Here is a 14583-nt window from a genome sequence, read left to right on the forward strand (position 1 = left end):
ATCCCACATCGAGATATTAAGGTTTAGTGATTGAGCTTATAACCACTTGGGTGCTCTCCGTTTTGGACAAATGGTTTTTAATGATGGTAAGTACCAGCCAATGTGAAGATATTTTGGCTTTTGCACCTTACTAGAACCAATTTATCTGACAATTTTTTGTTTTTAAAAATAAGTATTTTATCCAAAATTATGATAAATTCTCAAAAGATTAATTAACCAATGTGGAGATATTTTGCACCTTACTAGAATCAATTTATCTGACAATTTTTTGTTTTTAAAAATGAGTATTTTATTCAAAATTATGATTAATTCTCAAAAGATTAATTAATTAAAAAATATGAAAAAATATTAAATTTATAAAATTAATCTTTTTTATTTTTGAACTTGAATAATAATTTATTTTGGATATAAATATTTTTTAATATTTTGATGATTTATAGGTGAAGCTTTTTACGTTGAAAAAAAAGTAGAGGGTTAGTTTTACGAATTCGCCGAACCCCGACCAGCGAGAGTGGGTCCCGGAAAACAGACATGTTGTCGTCCTAATCACCTCAGGATGTTCAAGGAGGTGCCAAAACGCAGCGTTTCGCGCTCTGCAAAAACCCTTCATCCCGCCAATATACACAACGCAAGCCGCCCTACCTCCCCCTTCCCCTCCCCCTTCCTCTTCTTACTCACTCTTTCCCTCCACTGAGTCAATGATGGAACTCAGTTTAGCCTCCGATTCCCATGCGAACCCACCGTACAATACGGTTTTCATCGACACCAGCCTCGATACCCATATCGCAATGATCGTCTCTGATGTCGATACCGTCGCCGATCTCAAAAGTAATAATACCCCTCCAACACATTATTATTTTTTGTATTAAACATTTTCTTAATCTTTCTATTCTTTTATTTTCTCGTCTGCTGATTGTGAGGTTAAATTCTGTTTTAGAAGTATTTTGAAATTCTTTTGTTGTTTTTGAAACCATTGCTTTTTTCTTCTTCTGTATTTTGAGCTGCAATCAAGCAGTTCCCTACTTATCACTTTTAGGTACTTGATTTGCACAAACTAGGTTTGTTTGGTTTGAGCAATAAGACTCGGGGGTTTTGCGGGGGTTTTGTTTTTTGAGGTCAAGGTGGTTGAAAATCATAGATTGTTACGGAATTTTAATTTCTTCTTTTTCCATCTGTTGACAGACCCGACAGAGTGTTTATGTGTTGGACCTGGGAAATATTTATAATTGAATACGCCATTTGTACTGCCTAAATCTGTACATTAGAATTTTTCTTCTTCCTTTCCATTTCTTTGTTTAGAGAGCAATAGTCTGTAAGTGCTATTTAAAATTTTGTGTGAGTTTTCTTCTTCATTTCATTTGGATGGTAAGCACCAAAAATTTTCAATATTGTTAACATTTCTTCCCTGTTAGAACTACATATATAACTGTGGAAATTTATTGGGTCGTGTGGTTGTTTTGTGACAATACAAGTGCATTGTCTAAGAATTTAATGTGGGAGCATTCGGAAGATGATTTATTGAAACAAAATTGAGTGAATTCTTTGCAAGAAAATTTGAAGAATTTATGATAAATTGGATTTTGCAGGGTAGATTGTGTGTTGTTGGACTCTGGTTACTCGTTTTATCATTATTGTTTTTGAGCATCATCATTATTCACCTTAGCTCTTTAACTATGGGAAATGAATTCTTACTAGTTTTGCATGCTATGAAAATCCATATCTTCAATCTAGATGACAGGGACTTATCTAATGCTCTTCTGGCATTGCATAAATTGAAAAGAGCATAATCTTCAACCAGATTGTGGGATTTTTAACTTATTCTATTTAACCATTAATCACTATCAGAAGACATTATTTTCAATTAATAAATGGAGTCTCAAAATCTTCTATTATATTACTATTGCATTTTTTTTGGCATTCCCCACTTTAGGAGCCTTCATTCAGGTCTAATACCTTATTGGTGCTTTCAAACCTTTCTTCATAAAGGTCCATTTTCTCTTAACGGTATGTGATCACATTTCAAAAATTTTTGTATTCCTTGTCCCTGACAAATTGCTCCTTCAATACTTACAATCTGTGCTTTTTATGAATCAATGATACCTTATGTCGAACAGTTCTTGTTGTCTTACTTGAAGCCAAAGCCAAAATTTTGTTTTCCTTTCTTTTTCTCTTTTTCTATCTATCTATCTGTTTATCTATATCTATCTATATCTATCTATATATATTATAGTTGTATGTCTTTATATAGACTATACTTGAAAGTTGAACTTTTCTGTGATAGAAGAAATTGTTGGCTACTAACGTGAGTGTCCATAATTTTTTTTTTTTACTTTTTCTTTCTTATTTCTGTAGATCTGTTTGGCTGGTAGGAAAACTTGAAGACTTGTTCAATACAGAATATTCAGATGAAATTGTTGAACTTTTTAAAATAAAGCTGGTTATTATAAACTTGAGGCTGCAGGTGTTGATTGTCCCTCTGTTTATTTCTCAAACTTGGGGATATTTATTGGTAATTTAGTTGCCACCTTTATGAGTATTATGGAAGCTATCACTATTCACCTTGTTACATCAAATATAAGAGAGGAATGGTCCTGTAGCAATGACATATTAAAGGAATTTGTTTTTTAATCTAACCAGCATCTGAAATGAGATTGCATGTCCTTTTCTTGATGTTTGTTCCTTTTGGTCTTTGGAAAAATTAGTTGCTTAGTATTCCTTTCATCTCCTGTAAAAGAAGGGTGTTATTTTCTATGACCTGTGTTTCTTGTTTTCTGCTGCAAATTGGTCATTTTTGGTCATGATTCTTAGTTTTCTTAAAATTAGTTCCAACTGATGCAGCTTTTGTGTAGTTGACATATTCTGAAGCTCGTCTAATAACAACACCAAGACCTGGAAACATTACAATATCTGTGCTCATTGAAGGAGTAGAGTTGTTTTTTGGTTTTCATTAGAAAGAGATATTAGGTCATATTTTATCTTCAGCTTGTATTGATAATGTGCCATTTCCCTTCTTGATCAATTGCATTTTCAAATCCATGTTGTTGGCTTGCAGAGAAAATACTGCTTGAACACCCCCTGTGCTTTTCTAGCATTGGAAAGATAAAGATTCATGCTTTAAAGGTATGCGTCTTTCTCATTCACAATAGAACTATTGACTGTCTTGCTTGTTGATTGTATCCTTAACATGGACAAGGTTTTTAATCCTTACAGGTCAAGAGAAAAGGATTCTTTTATCACCTCTCAGACTCCATGTTTGTTAGAAGTGCTTTCGATGGGGTTAAAAGAACTTGGTTCCTCCATGTTGATGCTTCTAGTTCAGTGGAGCAGAGTGAAAATCAGCTCGCATGTAATCCTGATTCTGGCAACCTACTACTGTGTCTTCCTTCAGCAGATGGAGTTGATCTTCAACCTGATGAACCTTCTAAAAAGTTGTCTGTCCTTGATGAATCATCATTGCCCCAAATTAAGGCCAACCAGTCTGCAAATGAGAAAGTTCTTAGTGCTGATGAATTTGGTTCTGGTGATCCCATTGTTGAACGATCAAAAGTTCTAGAGATGGAAGTTAAACATATTAGTGATGATCATCACAAAACTTCATTTGTTTCCAACAAGAAGTCAGATCCTGAGGAGAAATGCAACCTGTATAGTGGGGAGATTGAATTACCTGGGGGACATACTAAACAGAAGAAAAATGACAACAGAATTGATGATATGCAATATAATGGTTCATTGGAAGGAGCTTTAAAGACTGAGCCCATTCCAAAGAAAAGGCAAAAGATTAAAAATAAACACAAAGATGCATTATCTGATCATGCTTTGAAAGAAGACAATGCTCCTCCTTTTCATGCATCTGGTAAAGATACATCACAGCAAGAGAATGTAATCCTGGAGAATCCTGTATGCAATGCAGGTGTCAAAGTTCCAAATGATATGAAGATGGGAAACAAACAGATTAGTGATGACCCTGGTGAAAAATCTTCTTCTGAAATCAGTAAGAGATCAGATTATGGGGTACAGAAGAAACATGATCCGTGTGAGGAGATTCAAGTTCAAGGAACACATGTTGAATGCCATGATATCAAACTGAAGGATACAATTGATGTGCAATGCAATAGTTCTCTGGGAGGAATTGCACAACCTAAGCCTGCTGCAAAGAAAAAGCGTAAGATTGTAAAGAATAATGAGTCTGAAGGTCCTGTGAAAGAGAATGAGGCTCTGCTCAGTAATTTTAATAAAGAAACTTCAGAGGCCAAGATTGGAAGCACTGAGAACACTTTGGAGAATGAACAGAAGATTATAAATTCTAATTTAGAAGGTTTGCCTACTCAACCCCCAGAACCTAACTGTTTGATTAGAACCAGTTCAAGCACTGGGAAGAGGAAAAGGAAAAAGAAATCATCCAATCCTTGTAGCCAAGCAGTCTCAGAAATTCCTTCGGAGAAAGATGCTAGGCAAGAGAGTTCAAATGCAACAGTGGAAATTAACCACAAGGATTCTGGTAGAGAATTTGATACTGCAATTGTTCCAGGAGAGAGCATCCAGGATGCCACCCATAGCAGACCTTATGCTCTCTCTCTTAAGGAAAAGTACAGTGGTCCTGTCCAAGCAGTAGAAATACCCAGTTTATCACCCGGTGAGATTTAGCTGTTGCATCAGTATGCTGTTTTGAAGAAATATTGCTTCTTTTGGTTAATTTGTCTTGAGTTCCTGTTAAGGAAAAGTACATAACGACATCTTTTGTTAACATTGCTTCTTATTCTTTTGCAGACATTGATATGAATGAAGCTGATGCTAGCAATATGGGAAGAAAAAGTGATGTATCTGAACTAGGAGCTGCTTACGAAGTTAAAAGAACAAAAAGTTCAAAGAAGCATCATGCTGTTGATGGGAGAGACCTTTCAGTTAAAGAGCTTGATAGCCTCAGAAAGGACTTAGAGCTTTCTGAACAAGAGAATGTTGTGCCTGGTGATCATCTGAAACTTCGGATTGATCAAACTGATAAAAGTGAGGGAGAAAAAGAAATGTCATTGAACAATGATCCTAACGGGATGCTGTCTGAAAAGTGCAGATTGTCTAGATTTGATGGATCAGAAATGAACATGAAAGAGGTGATCGCCTCTTCTAAATTATTGGATGCCAGTGTGGGTATGGAACATCAGAAACCTGCAGTTAAGAGAAAGAAGTCAAAGAAAGCTAAGAACTCAGTTGAAGGAACACCAGTTGGATCCAATATGGAACATGCTAAAGATACTTTGAATGGCTTTGCTTCAACTGAGCCTCACAATGCTTTTAACGGCAATCATTCCAGTAATGAAGCTGATAAGGGGGAAAGCATCTTGTCTCAAACAGAAAGGACGGAAGTATTGAAAACAAAAGTGAAAAATACTTCTCTTTTGGGTGTTGATAGGGAAATTGATGCGATGAGTGGAAATGAAATGGAATCCTTTCATCTAACTCATATCAGTAAAACTCAAGTGAACACGGAAGACATGGCAGATGTTAAAGTGAGAAAGAAAACAAAGAAACAAAGTTCTACTGCAAAGAATCTTTCAGATTTGCAAAAGAAAGAACTAGATGTTGGTCCTGAAGTTTCGACCTCTTCCACTCATAAAATCAAGGTTGATGTTCCATCAAAAATCAAAAGGAAGACTAAATCAGTGAAGACTAGTTCCACAAATCAGTTCAAGAGATCGAAGTTGGAAACTGAGAAAGATGCTGCGACTGAAGTTGAATCTCTTCATCCTAAACAGGATCCTGGGACTTTTGACTCTTCTCAAATTCCGTCATCATATGCACTGGAAAATAACCCTGTGGGGAGGCCTCTTGAAGCTAATGTTGACGGTAACCTCCTTAAACTTGCATGCATTAATGAAGCCAATGATCACAAGGAAGTTTCTAGCTGTCAAAGTGATATGGTTAATATGCCTAGACAATCACTGCATAAAGTTGTTGCTCCTGCTCAAGTACTTGCTGACGAGGATACTAAAGTGAAAAGATCAGAAAGAGTCTCCAAGACTAATAAGAACAAAAAAATGTCTAATGTAGATTCGGTAGCCACCTCACGTGATCTACAGAACTCCTTAAAGACCAACAAGAGCCAGGATGTTGAAAAAAAATCTGAAGGTGACAATCAACTTCAGGATCCATTATCCGTGGATGGACATAACAAACTCATGCCTGAGTCTGTCAGCAAGTTTTCAAAAGTTTCCAGAAATGATTTGAAATCTCCTCATGACATTGGTAAGTTTGATACAATTCCTGAGGAAATCAGATGGCCTAATGTTGTTAATGCTTCTGGCACCAGTAGCACTGCCCATGCCTTTTTGAAAGAAAATGGTAAAGCCTCTTTATCTACCTCGAGTTCAGACAGTTCAGAGGACAGAACTTACCAAAATAAAAGGGGTAAGCGTCAGTCAAATTTGGACCGTTATCGTGTGACAGTTAGAAAAGCTCCCAGAAAAAATCCTGGAGAAGTTGTGAACAGTTCTCACCAAAGGAAGAGTCTATTAGCTACATATGGATCTATTTTTAATGATGGTGGCAGTGAAAGTTCTGAAGATCATGATGGTGTTGAGAATTCAGATGCCAGCACTAGAACACCATCAGATAGTTCAGCTTCATCTGACTACACAGAAGGAGAAAACAATCAACATCTGGACTCATCACATGGTAATTCTAAGCTTTTCTATTTATTCCTTTTGCCTGTAATGATTGATTACATCATGTGTTTATTAGCAGATAAACTGCATATGTATCATTTTGCTTCTCCTTTAACCATAAGATAAGATTAAATATTTTGAGTAAATAAATCTCTCACTCAATGCTTTTATATTCTGATAATCCGGTCCTGATTGGTGAACTTCTCAAACCCATCTCATCTGAATTGTACATTATTTCATTATGCTTATCAAATCAGGTAGGCCCTTTTCTATCTCTGAGGGTTACAGTATCAATATAGTGCTCTTTTTAACTTCCAGAACTCCCCTTTTTACACTTTCTCAGAAAGATGGTGGGTGTATCCTGCATCTTTCAGATATTTTTTAGTGAAACATGATCAATAAAATTGTTTAGATTTTTTTCCTTTTTTTCCTTTTTCCTTTTCCCTCCCTAGCTAGTAATTGAAACATTCAACAATGATGTGTGAATGTAGTACCACAGATAAATAATTGAATGTTAATTCTTTCTTACTACCCTGGAGTTTACACTATTGTGCTTACTAATCCCTGAAACTTCCTGCAACTATCTTATTTGTATTGTTCCCTTTACAGCAAACATTTTCTAGGATAAGAACTGATCAATAACTTTCGTTTAATTTTTTCACAGGATTGTACAGCACAAAAAGAAATGAAAGTGGTGCCAAAAGTATTGGAAAATCTAAGTAAGTTCAATTTTAGTTTGAAATTATATGCTCTTTTCCATTACAAGATATAGATCTTGTCAAACTGTAGTGATTGTGATAATTAGAAACTTATTTATGTTGTCAATATTTACAGTGCATTTGGAAGTGTTTTTAGTAGAATTGTTTTCTCAGGAAGTGTTTTTCTAATAATCGCATATTAAATAAGTGTTTCTTCCAAAAACACTAAAAGTGATTTTTTAATGCTACAAGTGATTTTTCAAAATTTAAAAGTGTTTTATAAATTTTGTCAAATATTTTATGTTTTTTCAAAAACACTTTTTAGGCTAAAAGTACTTCCTAAAATCACTACCAAACAGACTCTTATTAACTTAAAGAACTGTTTGACATACCCTTCACTGGCAGCCTGCCAGTACATCGTATGCTTTTCTTGGTGGTTGTTTGTACTACAAGTTTTTGGAAACATAACAGCTGAGGTTGGAAGTGTTTGGTCTTACCTCAAATGTTGTCAGTATTCTTTTGTTTTGACCTGTTTTGGCAAAAAACTTGTCCACAAACCTTGGATTTCCCATTTTGTCTGCATTTATTTGGAACAATTTCCTAGGCTTGTAGGTTTTTACACAGATTTGGTTCTTTCATTTCATTTTCTGAAAAGAATTAGTTTTATCAATTTTTTTTCTTTATTTAGAGAAAATATACACAGTTATTTATTAATTTGATTAGATGTGAATCCACAATTATTCATAAATTCATAGTGCCTAATCTTTGATACAGAGCTGCAATTTCATCTGCTGCGAGTAGGTTCCATTCACAGTGAAAAAGAAAAGAATAAAGAATAAAAAACTGAATTGGTCATGAAAACAAGACAAGTTCAAATACCATTGCCATCATTAAAAAAAATAAAGTTTTCCCAATTATGGTTTTTTTTTTTCCTTTTCCTTTTTTAATTGGCTTGGAATTTATTATGTATTTCTTCTGTCCATGTGTAACCATTGTTATTTGTCTGCTTGGAGTAGCTCCTCAGGGTCAAAGAATGTAACCATGGATGTGATCCTCAGAAGTTCAAGCCGATTCAAGAAGGCAAAGCTTACTGCTTCACAGTCAGAACTGAATGACACTGAAAGCCAGCATGTTGAGTTTGTTCCTGATAGTCAAGCAAACTTGTGAATGGAGGGTGCTAGTCTTGCTGGGCAATTTTGGGAATTTTTTTTCTTTTTTTAATTTCTGGGAGCTATTTCGGAAGCCTTTTTCAGTATTATGCGCAAGTTGCTCTTGAGTTTTGGGATTGCATTACTTAAAAAAAAAAATTGGTATTTGCTGGTCTTGGCCAAGAAAATTTGATAAATTTTTCATATTAGAGAATGTGGAGCTTTTTGTAACGACGAACAGAGATTGAATGTGGTCTGAATGCATGTGTTGTTGAACTTGAATTAGTGGAACGGAACATTTTTCATGGATTTTGGTGTTGAAAGGATTGTATTAAGGTATATTATTATTATAGAAAAGCAGGAAATTTGAAGCAGCCCTATGCGCATGGGCCATGGTACATAGAATGGTTCACCAAGTGGGAATGACCTCCTGATCTATCTATATAGGATACTGATTCGAGTTGACTCTTCACTTCTGTTCATCAGAAATTCAATAAGCCTCCGAATCGGATAAAATGTGTTGACTCATTCATTGTCTGTTTGTCTTGTGATTGGGAGTTTGGTACAACAAACCATGCAATTGTATTCAATAACGTTAGGTAGCAATACTAAATTCGAATCCAAAGGACACACGCCTTATGCCATACGATGCTAAACAAGTTACCGTCCTACTTCAACACTGCATTGCAATGGCCCATTGATTAAATTGATCAAATAAACCATTCTTGCAAAGGACTTGATTCGTCCTTACTGTCTTTTGTTTATGTTCCTCCTAATGATGCATGTAACATGACTTCAATGATATCTAGTGTATGTTATGTCCCGTAAAGAGGCATCCAATTCATTCTACTTGTCCCGCTTGCTTGGACATCCTGCATCCCTACTCTCAAGTCAGACCATAATTTGTAGCATTTTCAACTTTGATTCAAACTTCATTTTAGTATTACCCTAATTGGTCTGGTCCCACTGAAAATGAACCTTTGCCCGCTCTTTCATCGTTTCTCATTATTCCTTGAAAAATAAAATTTGAAATGCATAAATAAAACACTATGACGTCTCCTCTTGCCACATTTAATTATGCAACAAATACAGATTCAATCATCTATTCTACCAACCATTGAAGGATAAAGACGATTATATTTTATTTTAAAAAAAGAAAATGATGATTTTATTATTATTATTATTATTAAAAATGGAAAAAAAATTTGCATTTCATTTTCTTCGAACAGCTTGTTTAAATGAAAAAGTTTAGATTTGCATGCGGAAAAATGAGAAAGCTGTTAAATTGGGTTCAATAAGATGGTTTTGAAATATGTGTAAGACTGAAGGCAATGCCGGCAAACAAACCTACGTACATTCCTCCTATCCGACAAGCTCACTCTACATTTCCAAACCAACAAGCAAGCCAAATTTCGATACAAACAATCCTCAAGACTTCAACTAACGTTTTATGACCGTGTCATGATCCCAACTTGCCAAATCAAAATCAGGAGCGTCCGATCAATTTCTTTTTCCGGAAAACCACTTCTGTGTCCAACCCGAACCCGTCTACGGTGCGAACATGGACCACCTCCGACCTTCCAAACATCTCTGTCAACGGTCTCACGCTGTATAAATCATTGGCAGAGTACTTATCAGACCGTCGCGACAGCGCCACGTGTAGAACGCAGACCCCGCCGGGCCTCAACGTCCGTTCGATCTCCCCAACGAACTTGTCCGGATACAGCGCGTGGTCGAAAACATTGGAGAACTCGAAATCGAATGTGTCGTTCTTGAACGGCTGGTTATGGAAGTCTCCCTTCAACACTAAGGGCGGGTAGGGAACCAGGTCGATTCCCACCGAGTCCGCCACTCCAACTCGCCTCAGCGCTTCCACCTCTTGCCCCACTCGGGCGCCGATGCACAGCGCTTTGGACTCGTTCTTGAGTAGTTGTTTCTGCTTGAGGTCTTGGAAGAATTGAGCGAAGACGTTGATCTTTCTGTCCCAGTCACGGGTGGTCCATATCTTTCTGAGTTTGGGATTGAGGGTTTTGTTGAGCTGGAGCTGTAAGTAGGCTTCGTAGGAGGTGTAGCCGGGGCGGATACGGAGGTCGCCGGAGGGTTGGTTTCCGGGTGGTGGGTCTGTAGTTTTACGGCGGAGGGATTGGAAAGAGAATAGGAGGAGGATAGGGATGGATACAAAGAGAGAGAAGAAGAAGTATTTGAGAAAGAGTGGCTTGGTTTTGGTCTTCATGTCTGCATGACCGTTTTCCCTGGTGGACGCTAACTTCTCAAAGTAGAATCAACTGGCTATTGCATGGGAGGAAAATTGGAAAAGAAACCGAAAGAAAAGAACAGAAAATAAAAGAAAATCCATTGCATGAGAACAATTAATGCAAAAGAAAGAGAAAGAAAATAAGTGGGAAACTGAACAAGGACGAGAAGAAGGTGGAAGAAGAGAAAGGAACTTAAATAAAATAATAAAATTATAAACAAACCAAGCAGAGATGAACATTTGGTGTGGAGTGGGCATGCACTTGTCAATGTGGCGGTTGTTTTGGACGATTTCTCTTTTATCTTATGCTTACCATCACACCCTACTCACAATCCACAAAGTGGGATAAACGCGGACGGCCTTCAAACAATCTGTATTTAGATATCATTAACATCGCCTTATTTTATACTTAGTATAAATCACTTTCAACTTAAAGGTTTCTAAAGATTTTGTAATTTTTAAAAAAAAAATATATTTTCTAAATTATTCCCTTAATGAATTTACTCGTCCACATATTAAGTCAAATGTTAGTTGAAACTTTGAGGGAGAAAGTGGAATATGAACATCATATTAATACTGTGCATGCCAAATATTAATGGTTCTTAACAATGGAGTTTCTCTGTATAATAATGAAGATCATGTATGTCCCATGGCTAAACAGCTTGTCCATTACGTTCTCTACAGTTTTCCCAATGAGTGGCCCCATGGGTCACCATCTCTTTTTAAATTATGCTATCCTAGAGATTGGCATCTGATATCATATTCCATTGGTCCTCATCACTCCACTAATTTCATAATTGCATAGTTAATCTTATTATATGAAAAGATTAGTATCAAAGAAATTAAAACAAGCTTACCCTACATGAAGAAAGTGACTGGAAATTTACATGAGGCCAGTCCTAAAATTCAGAAAAGAGAGAAAAAAGAAAAAAGAACTTATGTACTCCTGTCGATGGCAATTTGTTGAAAGCAACTTTATACAAATCAAAATATGCCCGGACTATTAAAATGTGATGATTGAATCAATTACAGTTAAAAAGTTTATGCTTATCCATTTGGCAAAAAAAAAAAAGGGAATGCTGAGTTTGAATTTAGGGCAAACCCCCCTCCTCTAGACCCTTTTTTGGGTTATTACCTAAGTAATTATGAAGTTGGTGAGCCGACCCGTAAGGCTTTTAGAAAAAGGAACTTGAGCATCAGACTGAGAGAGGGCAACTTTTTTGCTTTCAACCAAAGCATATTGTATTACAATAGAAAATGCTTGCAACTCCGGATGCCTTTTCCAAAATGGTGCACCGAAAGATATAATGACGTGAGAGAGAGAGGGAGAGAGAGATTTGCAAGAATCAACGTTGAGAATGCTTCTATCATGTGTGGTTAGGACCTGGGTTTAGAAGGTTAATTGCTCTAAACATCCCACCCGTATGAGTAAGAGATGAAATGAACCCAGCCCAAACTGGGTCCACATTCATATTTGTGAGCCCACGTAGAGCCCAAGCACACTAGTTCCATGGGGCTCGTCTTGGTCCGCCCAAGCACACTGTTAAGACGAGAATTGAATCTCATCAGAGAGTGATGATTTTCGTTTCATTCCGTGTACTGAGAAGATTCCCTGGTTTCTTCTTATGCAAGAACAAAGTCATACCATTGAATCTGCAAATGTTTACATGGCATGCTTAAGAAAACAAGAAGGTTGAAAGCGTCTCACAAACAAACCAATCAAAATACTCAATGGAGATACCAAATTTTCGCTGTCAAAACATGTTTGTACTCTGAATTTGGAGATGGGGCAACTCTTTGATGGCTTGATTAGATAGCTATACCAGGGAATCGAAAAATGCAAAATCATATATATAGTTTCTAATTGACTTGGGCTGAGATATACAATTACACATAAAATGTACTGGTAACTCATATATAACAACATTGACACATACTCTCTGAGCAATCATAATCCAACCCAAGAGATAAAAAAAACAGACGTTCATTCATAGGAGGTGAAATTACAATTAGTTTCAAGGCACTGCACCCCTCAAAATGCTTCCTCATTCAGATCTCATCCTGTTGAGCTGGTTCAGAGCCGGTTGTAGAATATTGTACAGAACCCAGAGAATAGCTGGAGTCACAACAAAGAGCAGAAGCTGTCCCCGGTTATCAGAAGACGCAGCATCTGCAAGCGTGGCAATTTCACTGGCTGATGCATGGGGCGTCAACATGAACCCTGATGCCGCCAATCCACCAAGGCCAAGCCCGATGATGACCCCCTTGGTGCTGCGCATTTTGTTCAACTGGTTGAGAGCTGGTTGGAGGATGTTGAAGAGCACCCAAGCTATGGCTGGGATTATAGGCAGCAAAAGCGCGAGGCCACGGTTGTCGCCGTCGGCTATCTCCGCGATTTGTTGAGCTGCCAAGGCAGGATCGCAGGAGCTCAAGGTCGAGAAGATGGCTCCGGCGATGGCAGTACCTGCTAGGGAAGTTGACAAGTTTTGGTTCTCGGATGATTTCAGGGTGGTGAGGCCTTTTGGGAGGTTCTGGATGGAGAGGAGGGAGATGGGTTTTGCGGTTGGCTTGGAGAGGTTGAGGTTCTTGGGAGAATTGATGCTCAAGCATTTGGCGTTGAGCATGGCCATTGTCGCTATGGTTGCTGCCATTGATGATGTTGCTTGTGTGCTTCGGCTTTAGTTTTGCTAATCTGAGTAGTGGCTTTGGGGAGGTTGCCAGTGGCTAAGAGTTGGGTGAGATGGAAGTGGAAGATTATAGATGTGAAGGGAAGGCATATGGGTATCCAATAGAATTGGGTTCTCCAGATTCTACTCTTATCCAGAAGGTGTGATTGGTGCTCTCTGGGCCTCATATTCCATGTGTCTTATCACATCCTTACCACTAAACTGTAAGGATACCTAAGCACACCATTTTGTAGGTATTAATCCCTTATTTAAGCCTTTAACCAGTATTAACCTTTTCATAATCATAGCCCATGATGCCTAAGGTTCATGCCTTCTGCGTGGCCCAATCACAGGGAAGCCCAACTGGACGTGGTCACACTAGGGTCAATTTTTCGGCCTTTCATGGTGGAGGTTTATATTTTTTTAAGGTGTTACAGAGGAAGTTCAAAATTAACTTCCTATGTAGCAATTTTTACTAATCAAAATTGTCTTCAAAAAGGCATTTCAGAAATTTGTGCCAATAATTGGTAGGTCGCAAATGGGTTTTTCTTTGTGCATCCAATAGTATGACAACAAGTAAAATTACTTTCTAATGATCAAGTTACCTCCTATTGTGATCAAGTATTTTTCAGTTAATCATGGCAAATTTATTGATTATGATTCAACCCACGTTTGATGCAACTACTAAAATGTGAAAAGTAAAGATTTTAATTTTTTATGAATTAAAATATCAAAATCATCTACATGCATATCTTTGTGGCTGTTATCAGATTGACATATCATAAAAACTTTTAAAATAACGAGAGAGATGTGTGTGGATATAATATTAACATACATAGTTTTGTAGTATTAAACAAACCAAATTTGAGGGAAGAATATCATTTCGTAGTCTTTGTCAAGAAGTTATCTACTAAAAGAACACATCCTGATGAGGAAAATTGAAATGGAACTTAATCTTATCCACTTCACACTAGGCCACATAAGAAAATCAACAACAAAGATAATCCGACTATTGAATCATGGCTAAGTGTCAATTTCATTGTTTGAAGACTTAAATTGATTGGCACCTTTATATTGTTTATTTGGCTTATAGGGATGCAAGAGGCAATCTATGCAATTATCATCAAGGTATGTGTAGGTTCAAGAGAGAACGAAACA

At 37.0% G+C, this 14583-nt stretch overlaps 3 protein-coding genes across 3 annotated transcripts; 1 reads left to right on the forward strand and 2 right to left on the reverse strand.

Annotated features, from left to right (window-relative positions):
* Nucleotides 1-474: 474 nt before the first annotated feature.
* LOC104879533 (uncharacterized) lies at nucleotides 475-8814 on the forward strand. The gene is made up of 6 exons (XM_010652641.3): nucleotides 475-828; nucleotides 3053-3120; nucleotides 3211-4633; nucleotides 4768-6669; nucleotides 7324-7378; nucleotides 8374-8814. Exons 1-6 carry the CDS (start codon nucleotides 699-701, stop codon nucleotides 8522-8524), a joined length of 3729 nt encoding a protein of 1242 aa, XP_010650943.1. The 5' UTR covers nucleotides 475-698; the 3' UTR covers nucleotides 8525-8814.
* Nucleotides 8815-9790: 976 nt separating this feature from the next.
* On the reverse strand, nucleotides 9791-11144 carry LOC100261196 (uncharacterized). The gene has a single exon (XM_002281984.5). The coding sequence runs from the start codon at nucleotides 10736-10738 to the stop codon at nucleotides 9992-9994; it is 747 nt and encodes a 248-aa protein (XP_002282020.1). The 5' UTR covers nucleotides 10739-11144; the 3' UTR covers nucleotides 9791-9991.
* A 1445-nt stretch (nucleotides 11145-12589) lies between these two features.
* LOC100252545 (photosystem II core complex proteins psbY, chloroplastic) lies at nucleotides 12590-13661 on the reverse strand. The gene has a single exon (XM_002285289.5). It carries the CDS (start codon nucleotides 13408-13410, stop codon nucleotides 12805-12807), a length of 606 nt encoding a protein of 201 aa, XP_002285325.1. The 5' UTR covers nucleotides 13411-13661; the 3' UTR covers nucleotides 12590-12804.
* Nucleotides 13662-14583: the final 922 nt, after the last annotated feature.

This window comes from Vitis vinifera, chromosome 1, assembly GCF_030704535.1.
Source record: "Vitis vinifera cultivar Pinot Noir 40024 chromosome 1, ASM3070453v1".
Taxonomy (NCBI): Eukaryota; Viridiplantae; Streptophyta; class Magnoliopsida; order Vitales; family Vitaceae; genus Vitis; species Vitis vinifera.

Bases quoted from the DNA above. Each gene is read 5' to 3' on its own strand.
- LOC104879533 (XM_010652641.3), top strand. From the start codon at position 699: ATGATGGAACTCAGTTTAGCCTCCGATTCCCATGCGAACCCACCGTAC. The intron at 829-3,052 runs GTAATAATACCC...GTTGGCTTGCAG, and splicing joins TACCGTCGCCGATCTCAAAA to AGAAAATACTGCTTGAACAC. The intron at 3,121-3,210 runs GTATGCGTCTTT...TAATCCTTACAG, and splicing joins TAAAGATTCATGCTTTAAAG to GTCAAGAGAAAAGGATTCTT.
- LOC100261196 (XM_002281984.5), bottom strand. From the start codon at position 10,738: ATGAAGACCAAAACCAAGCCACTCTTTCTCAAATACTTCTTCTTCTCT.
- LOC100252545 (XM_002285289.5), bottom strand. From the start codon at position 13,410: ATGGCAGCAACCATAGCGACAATGGCCATGCTCAACGCCAAATGCTTG.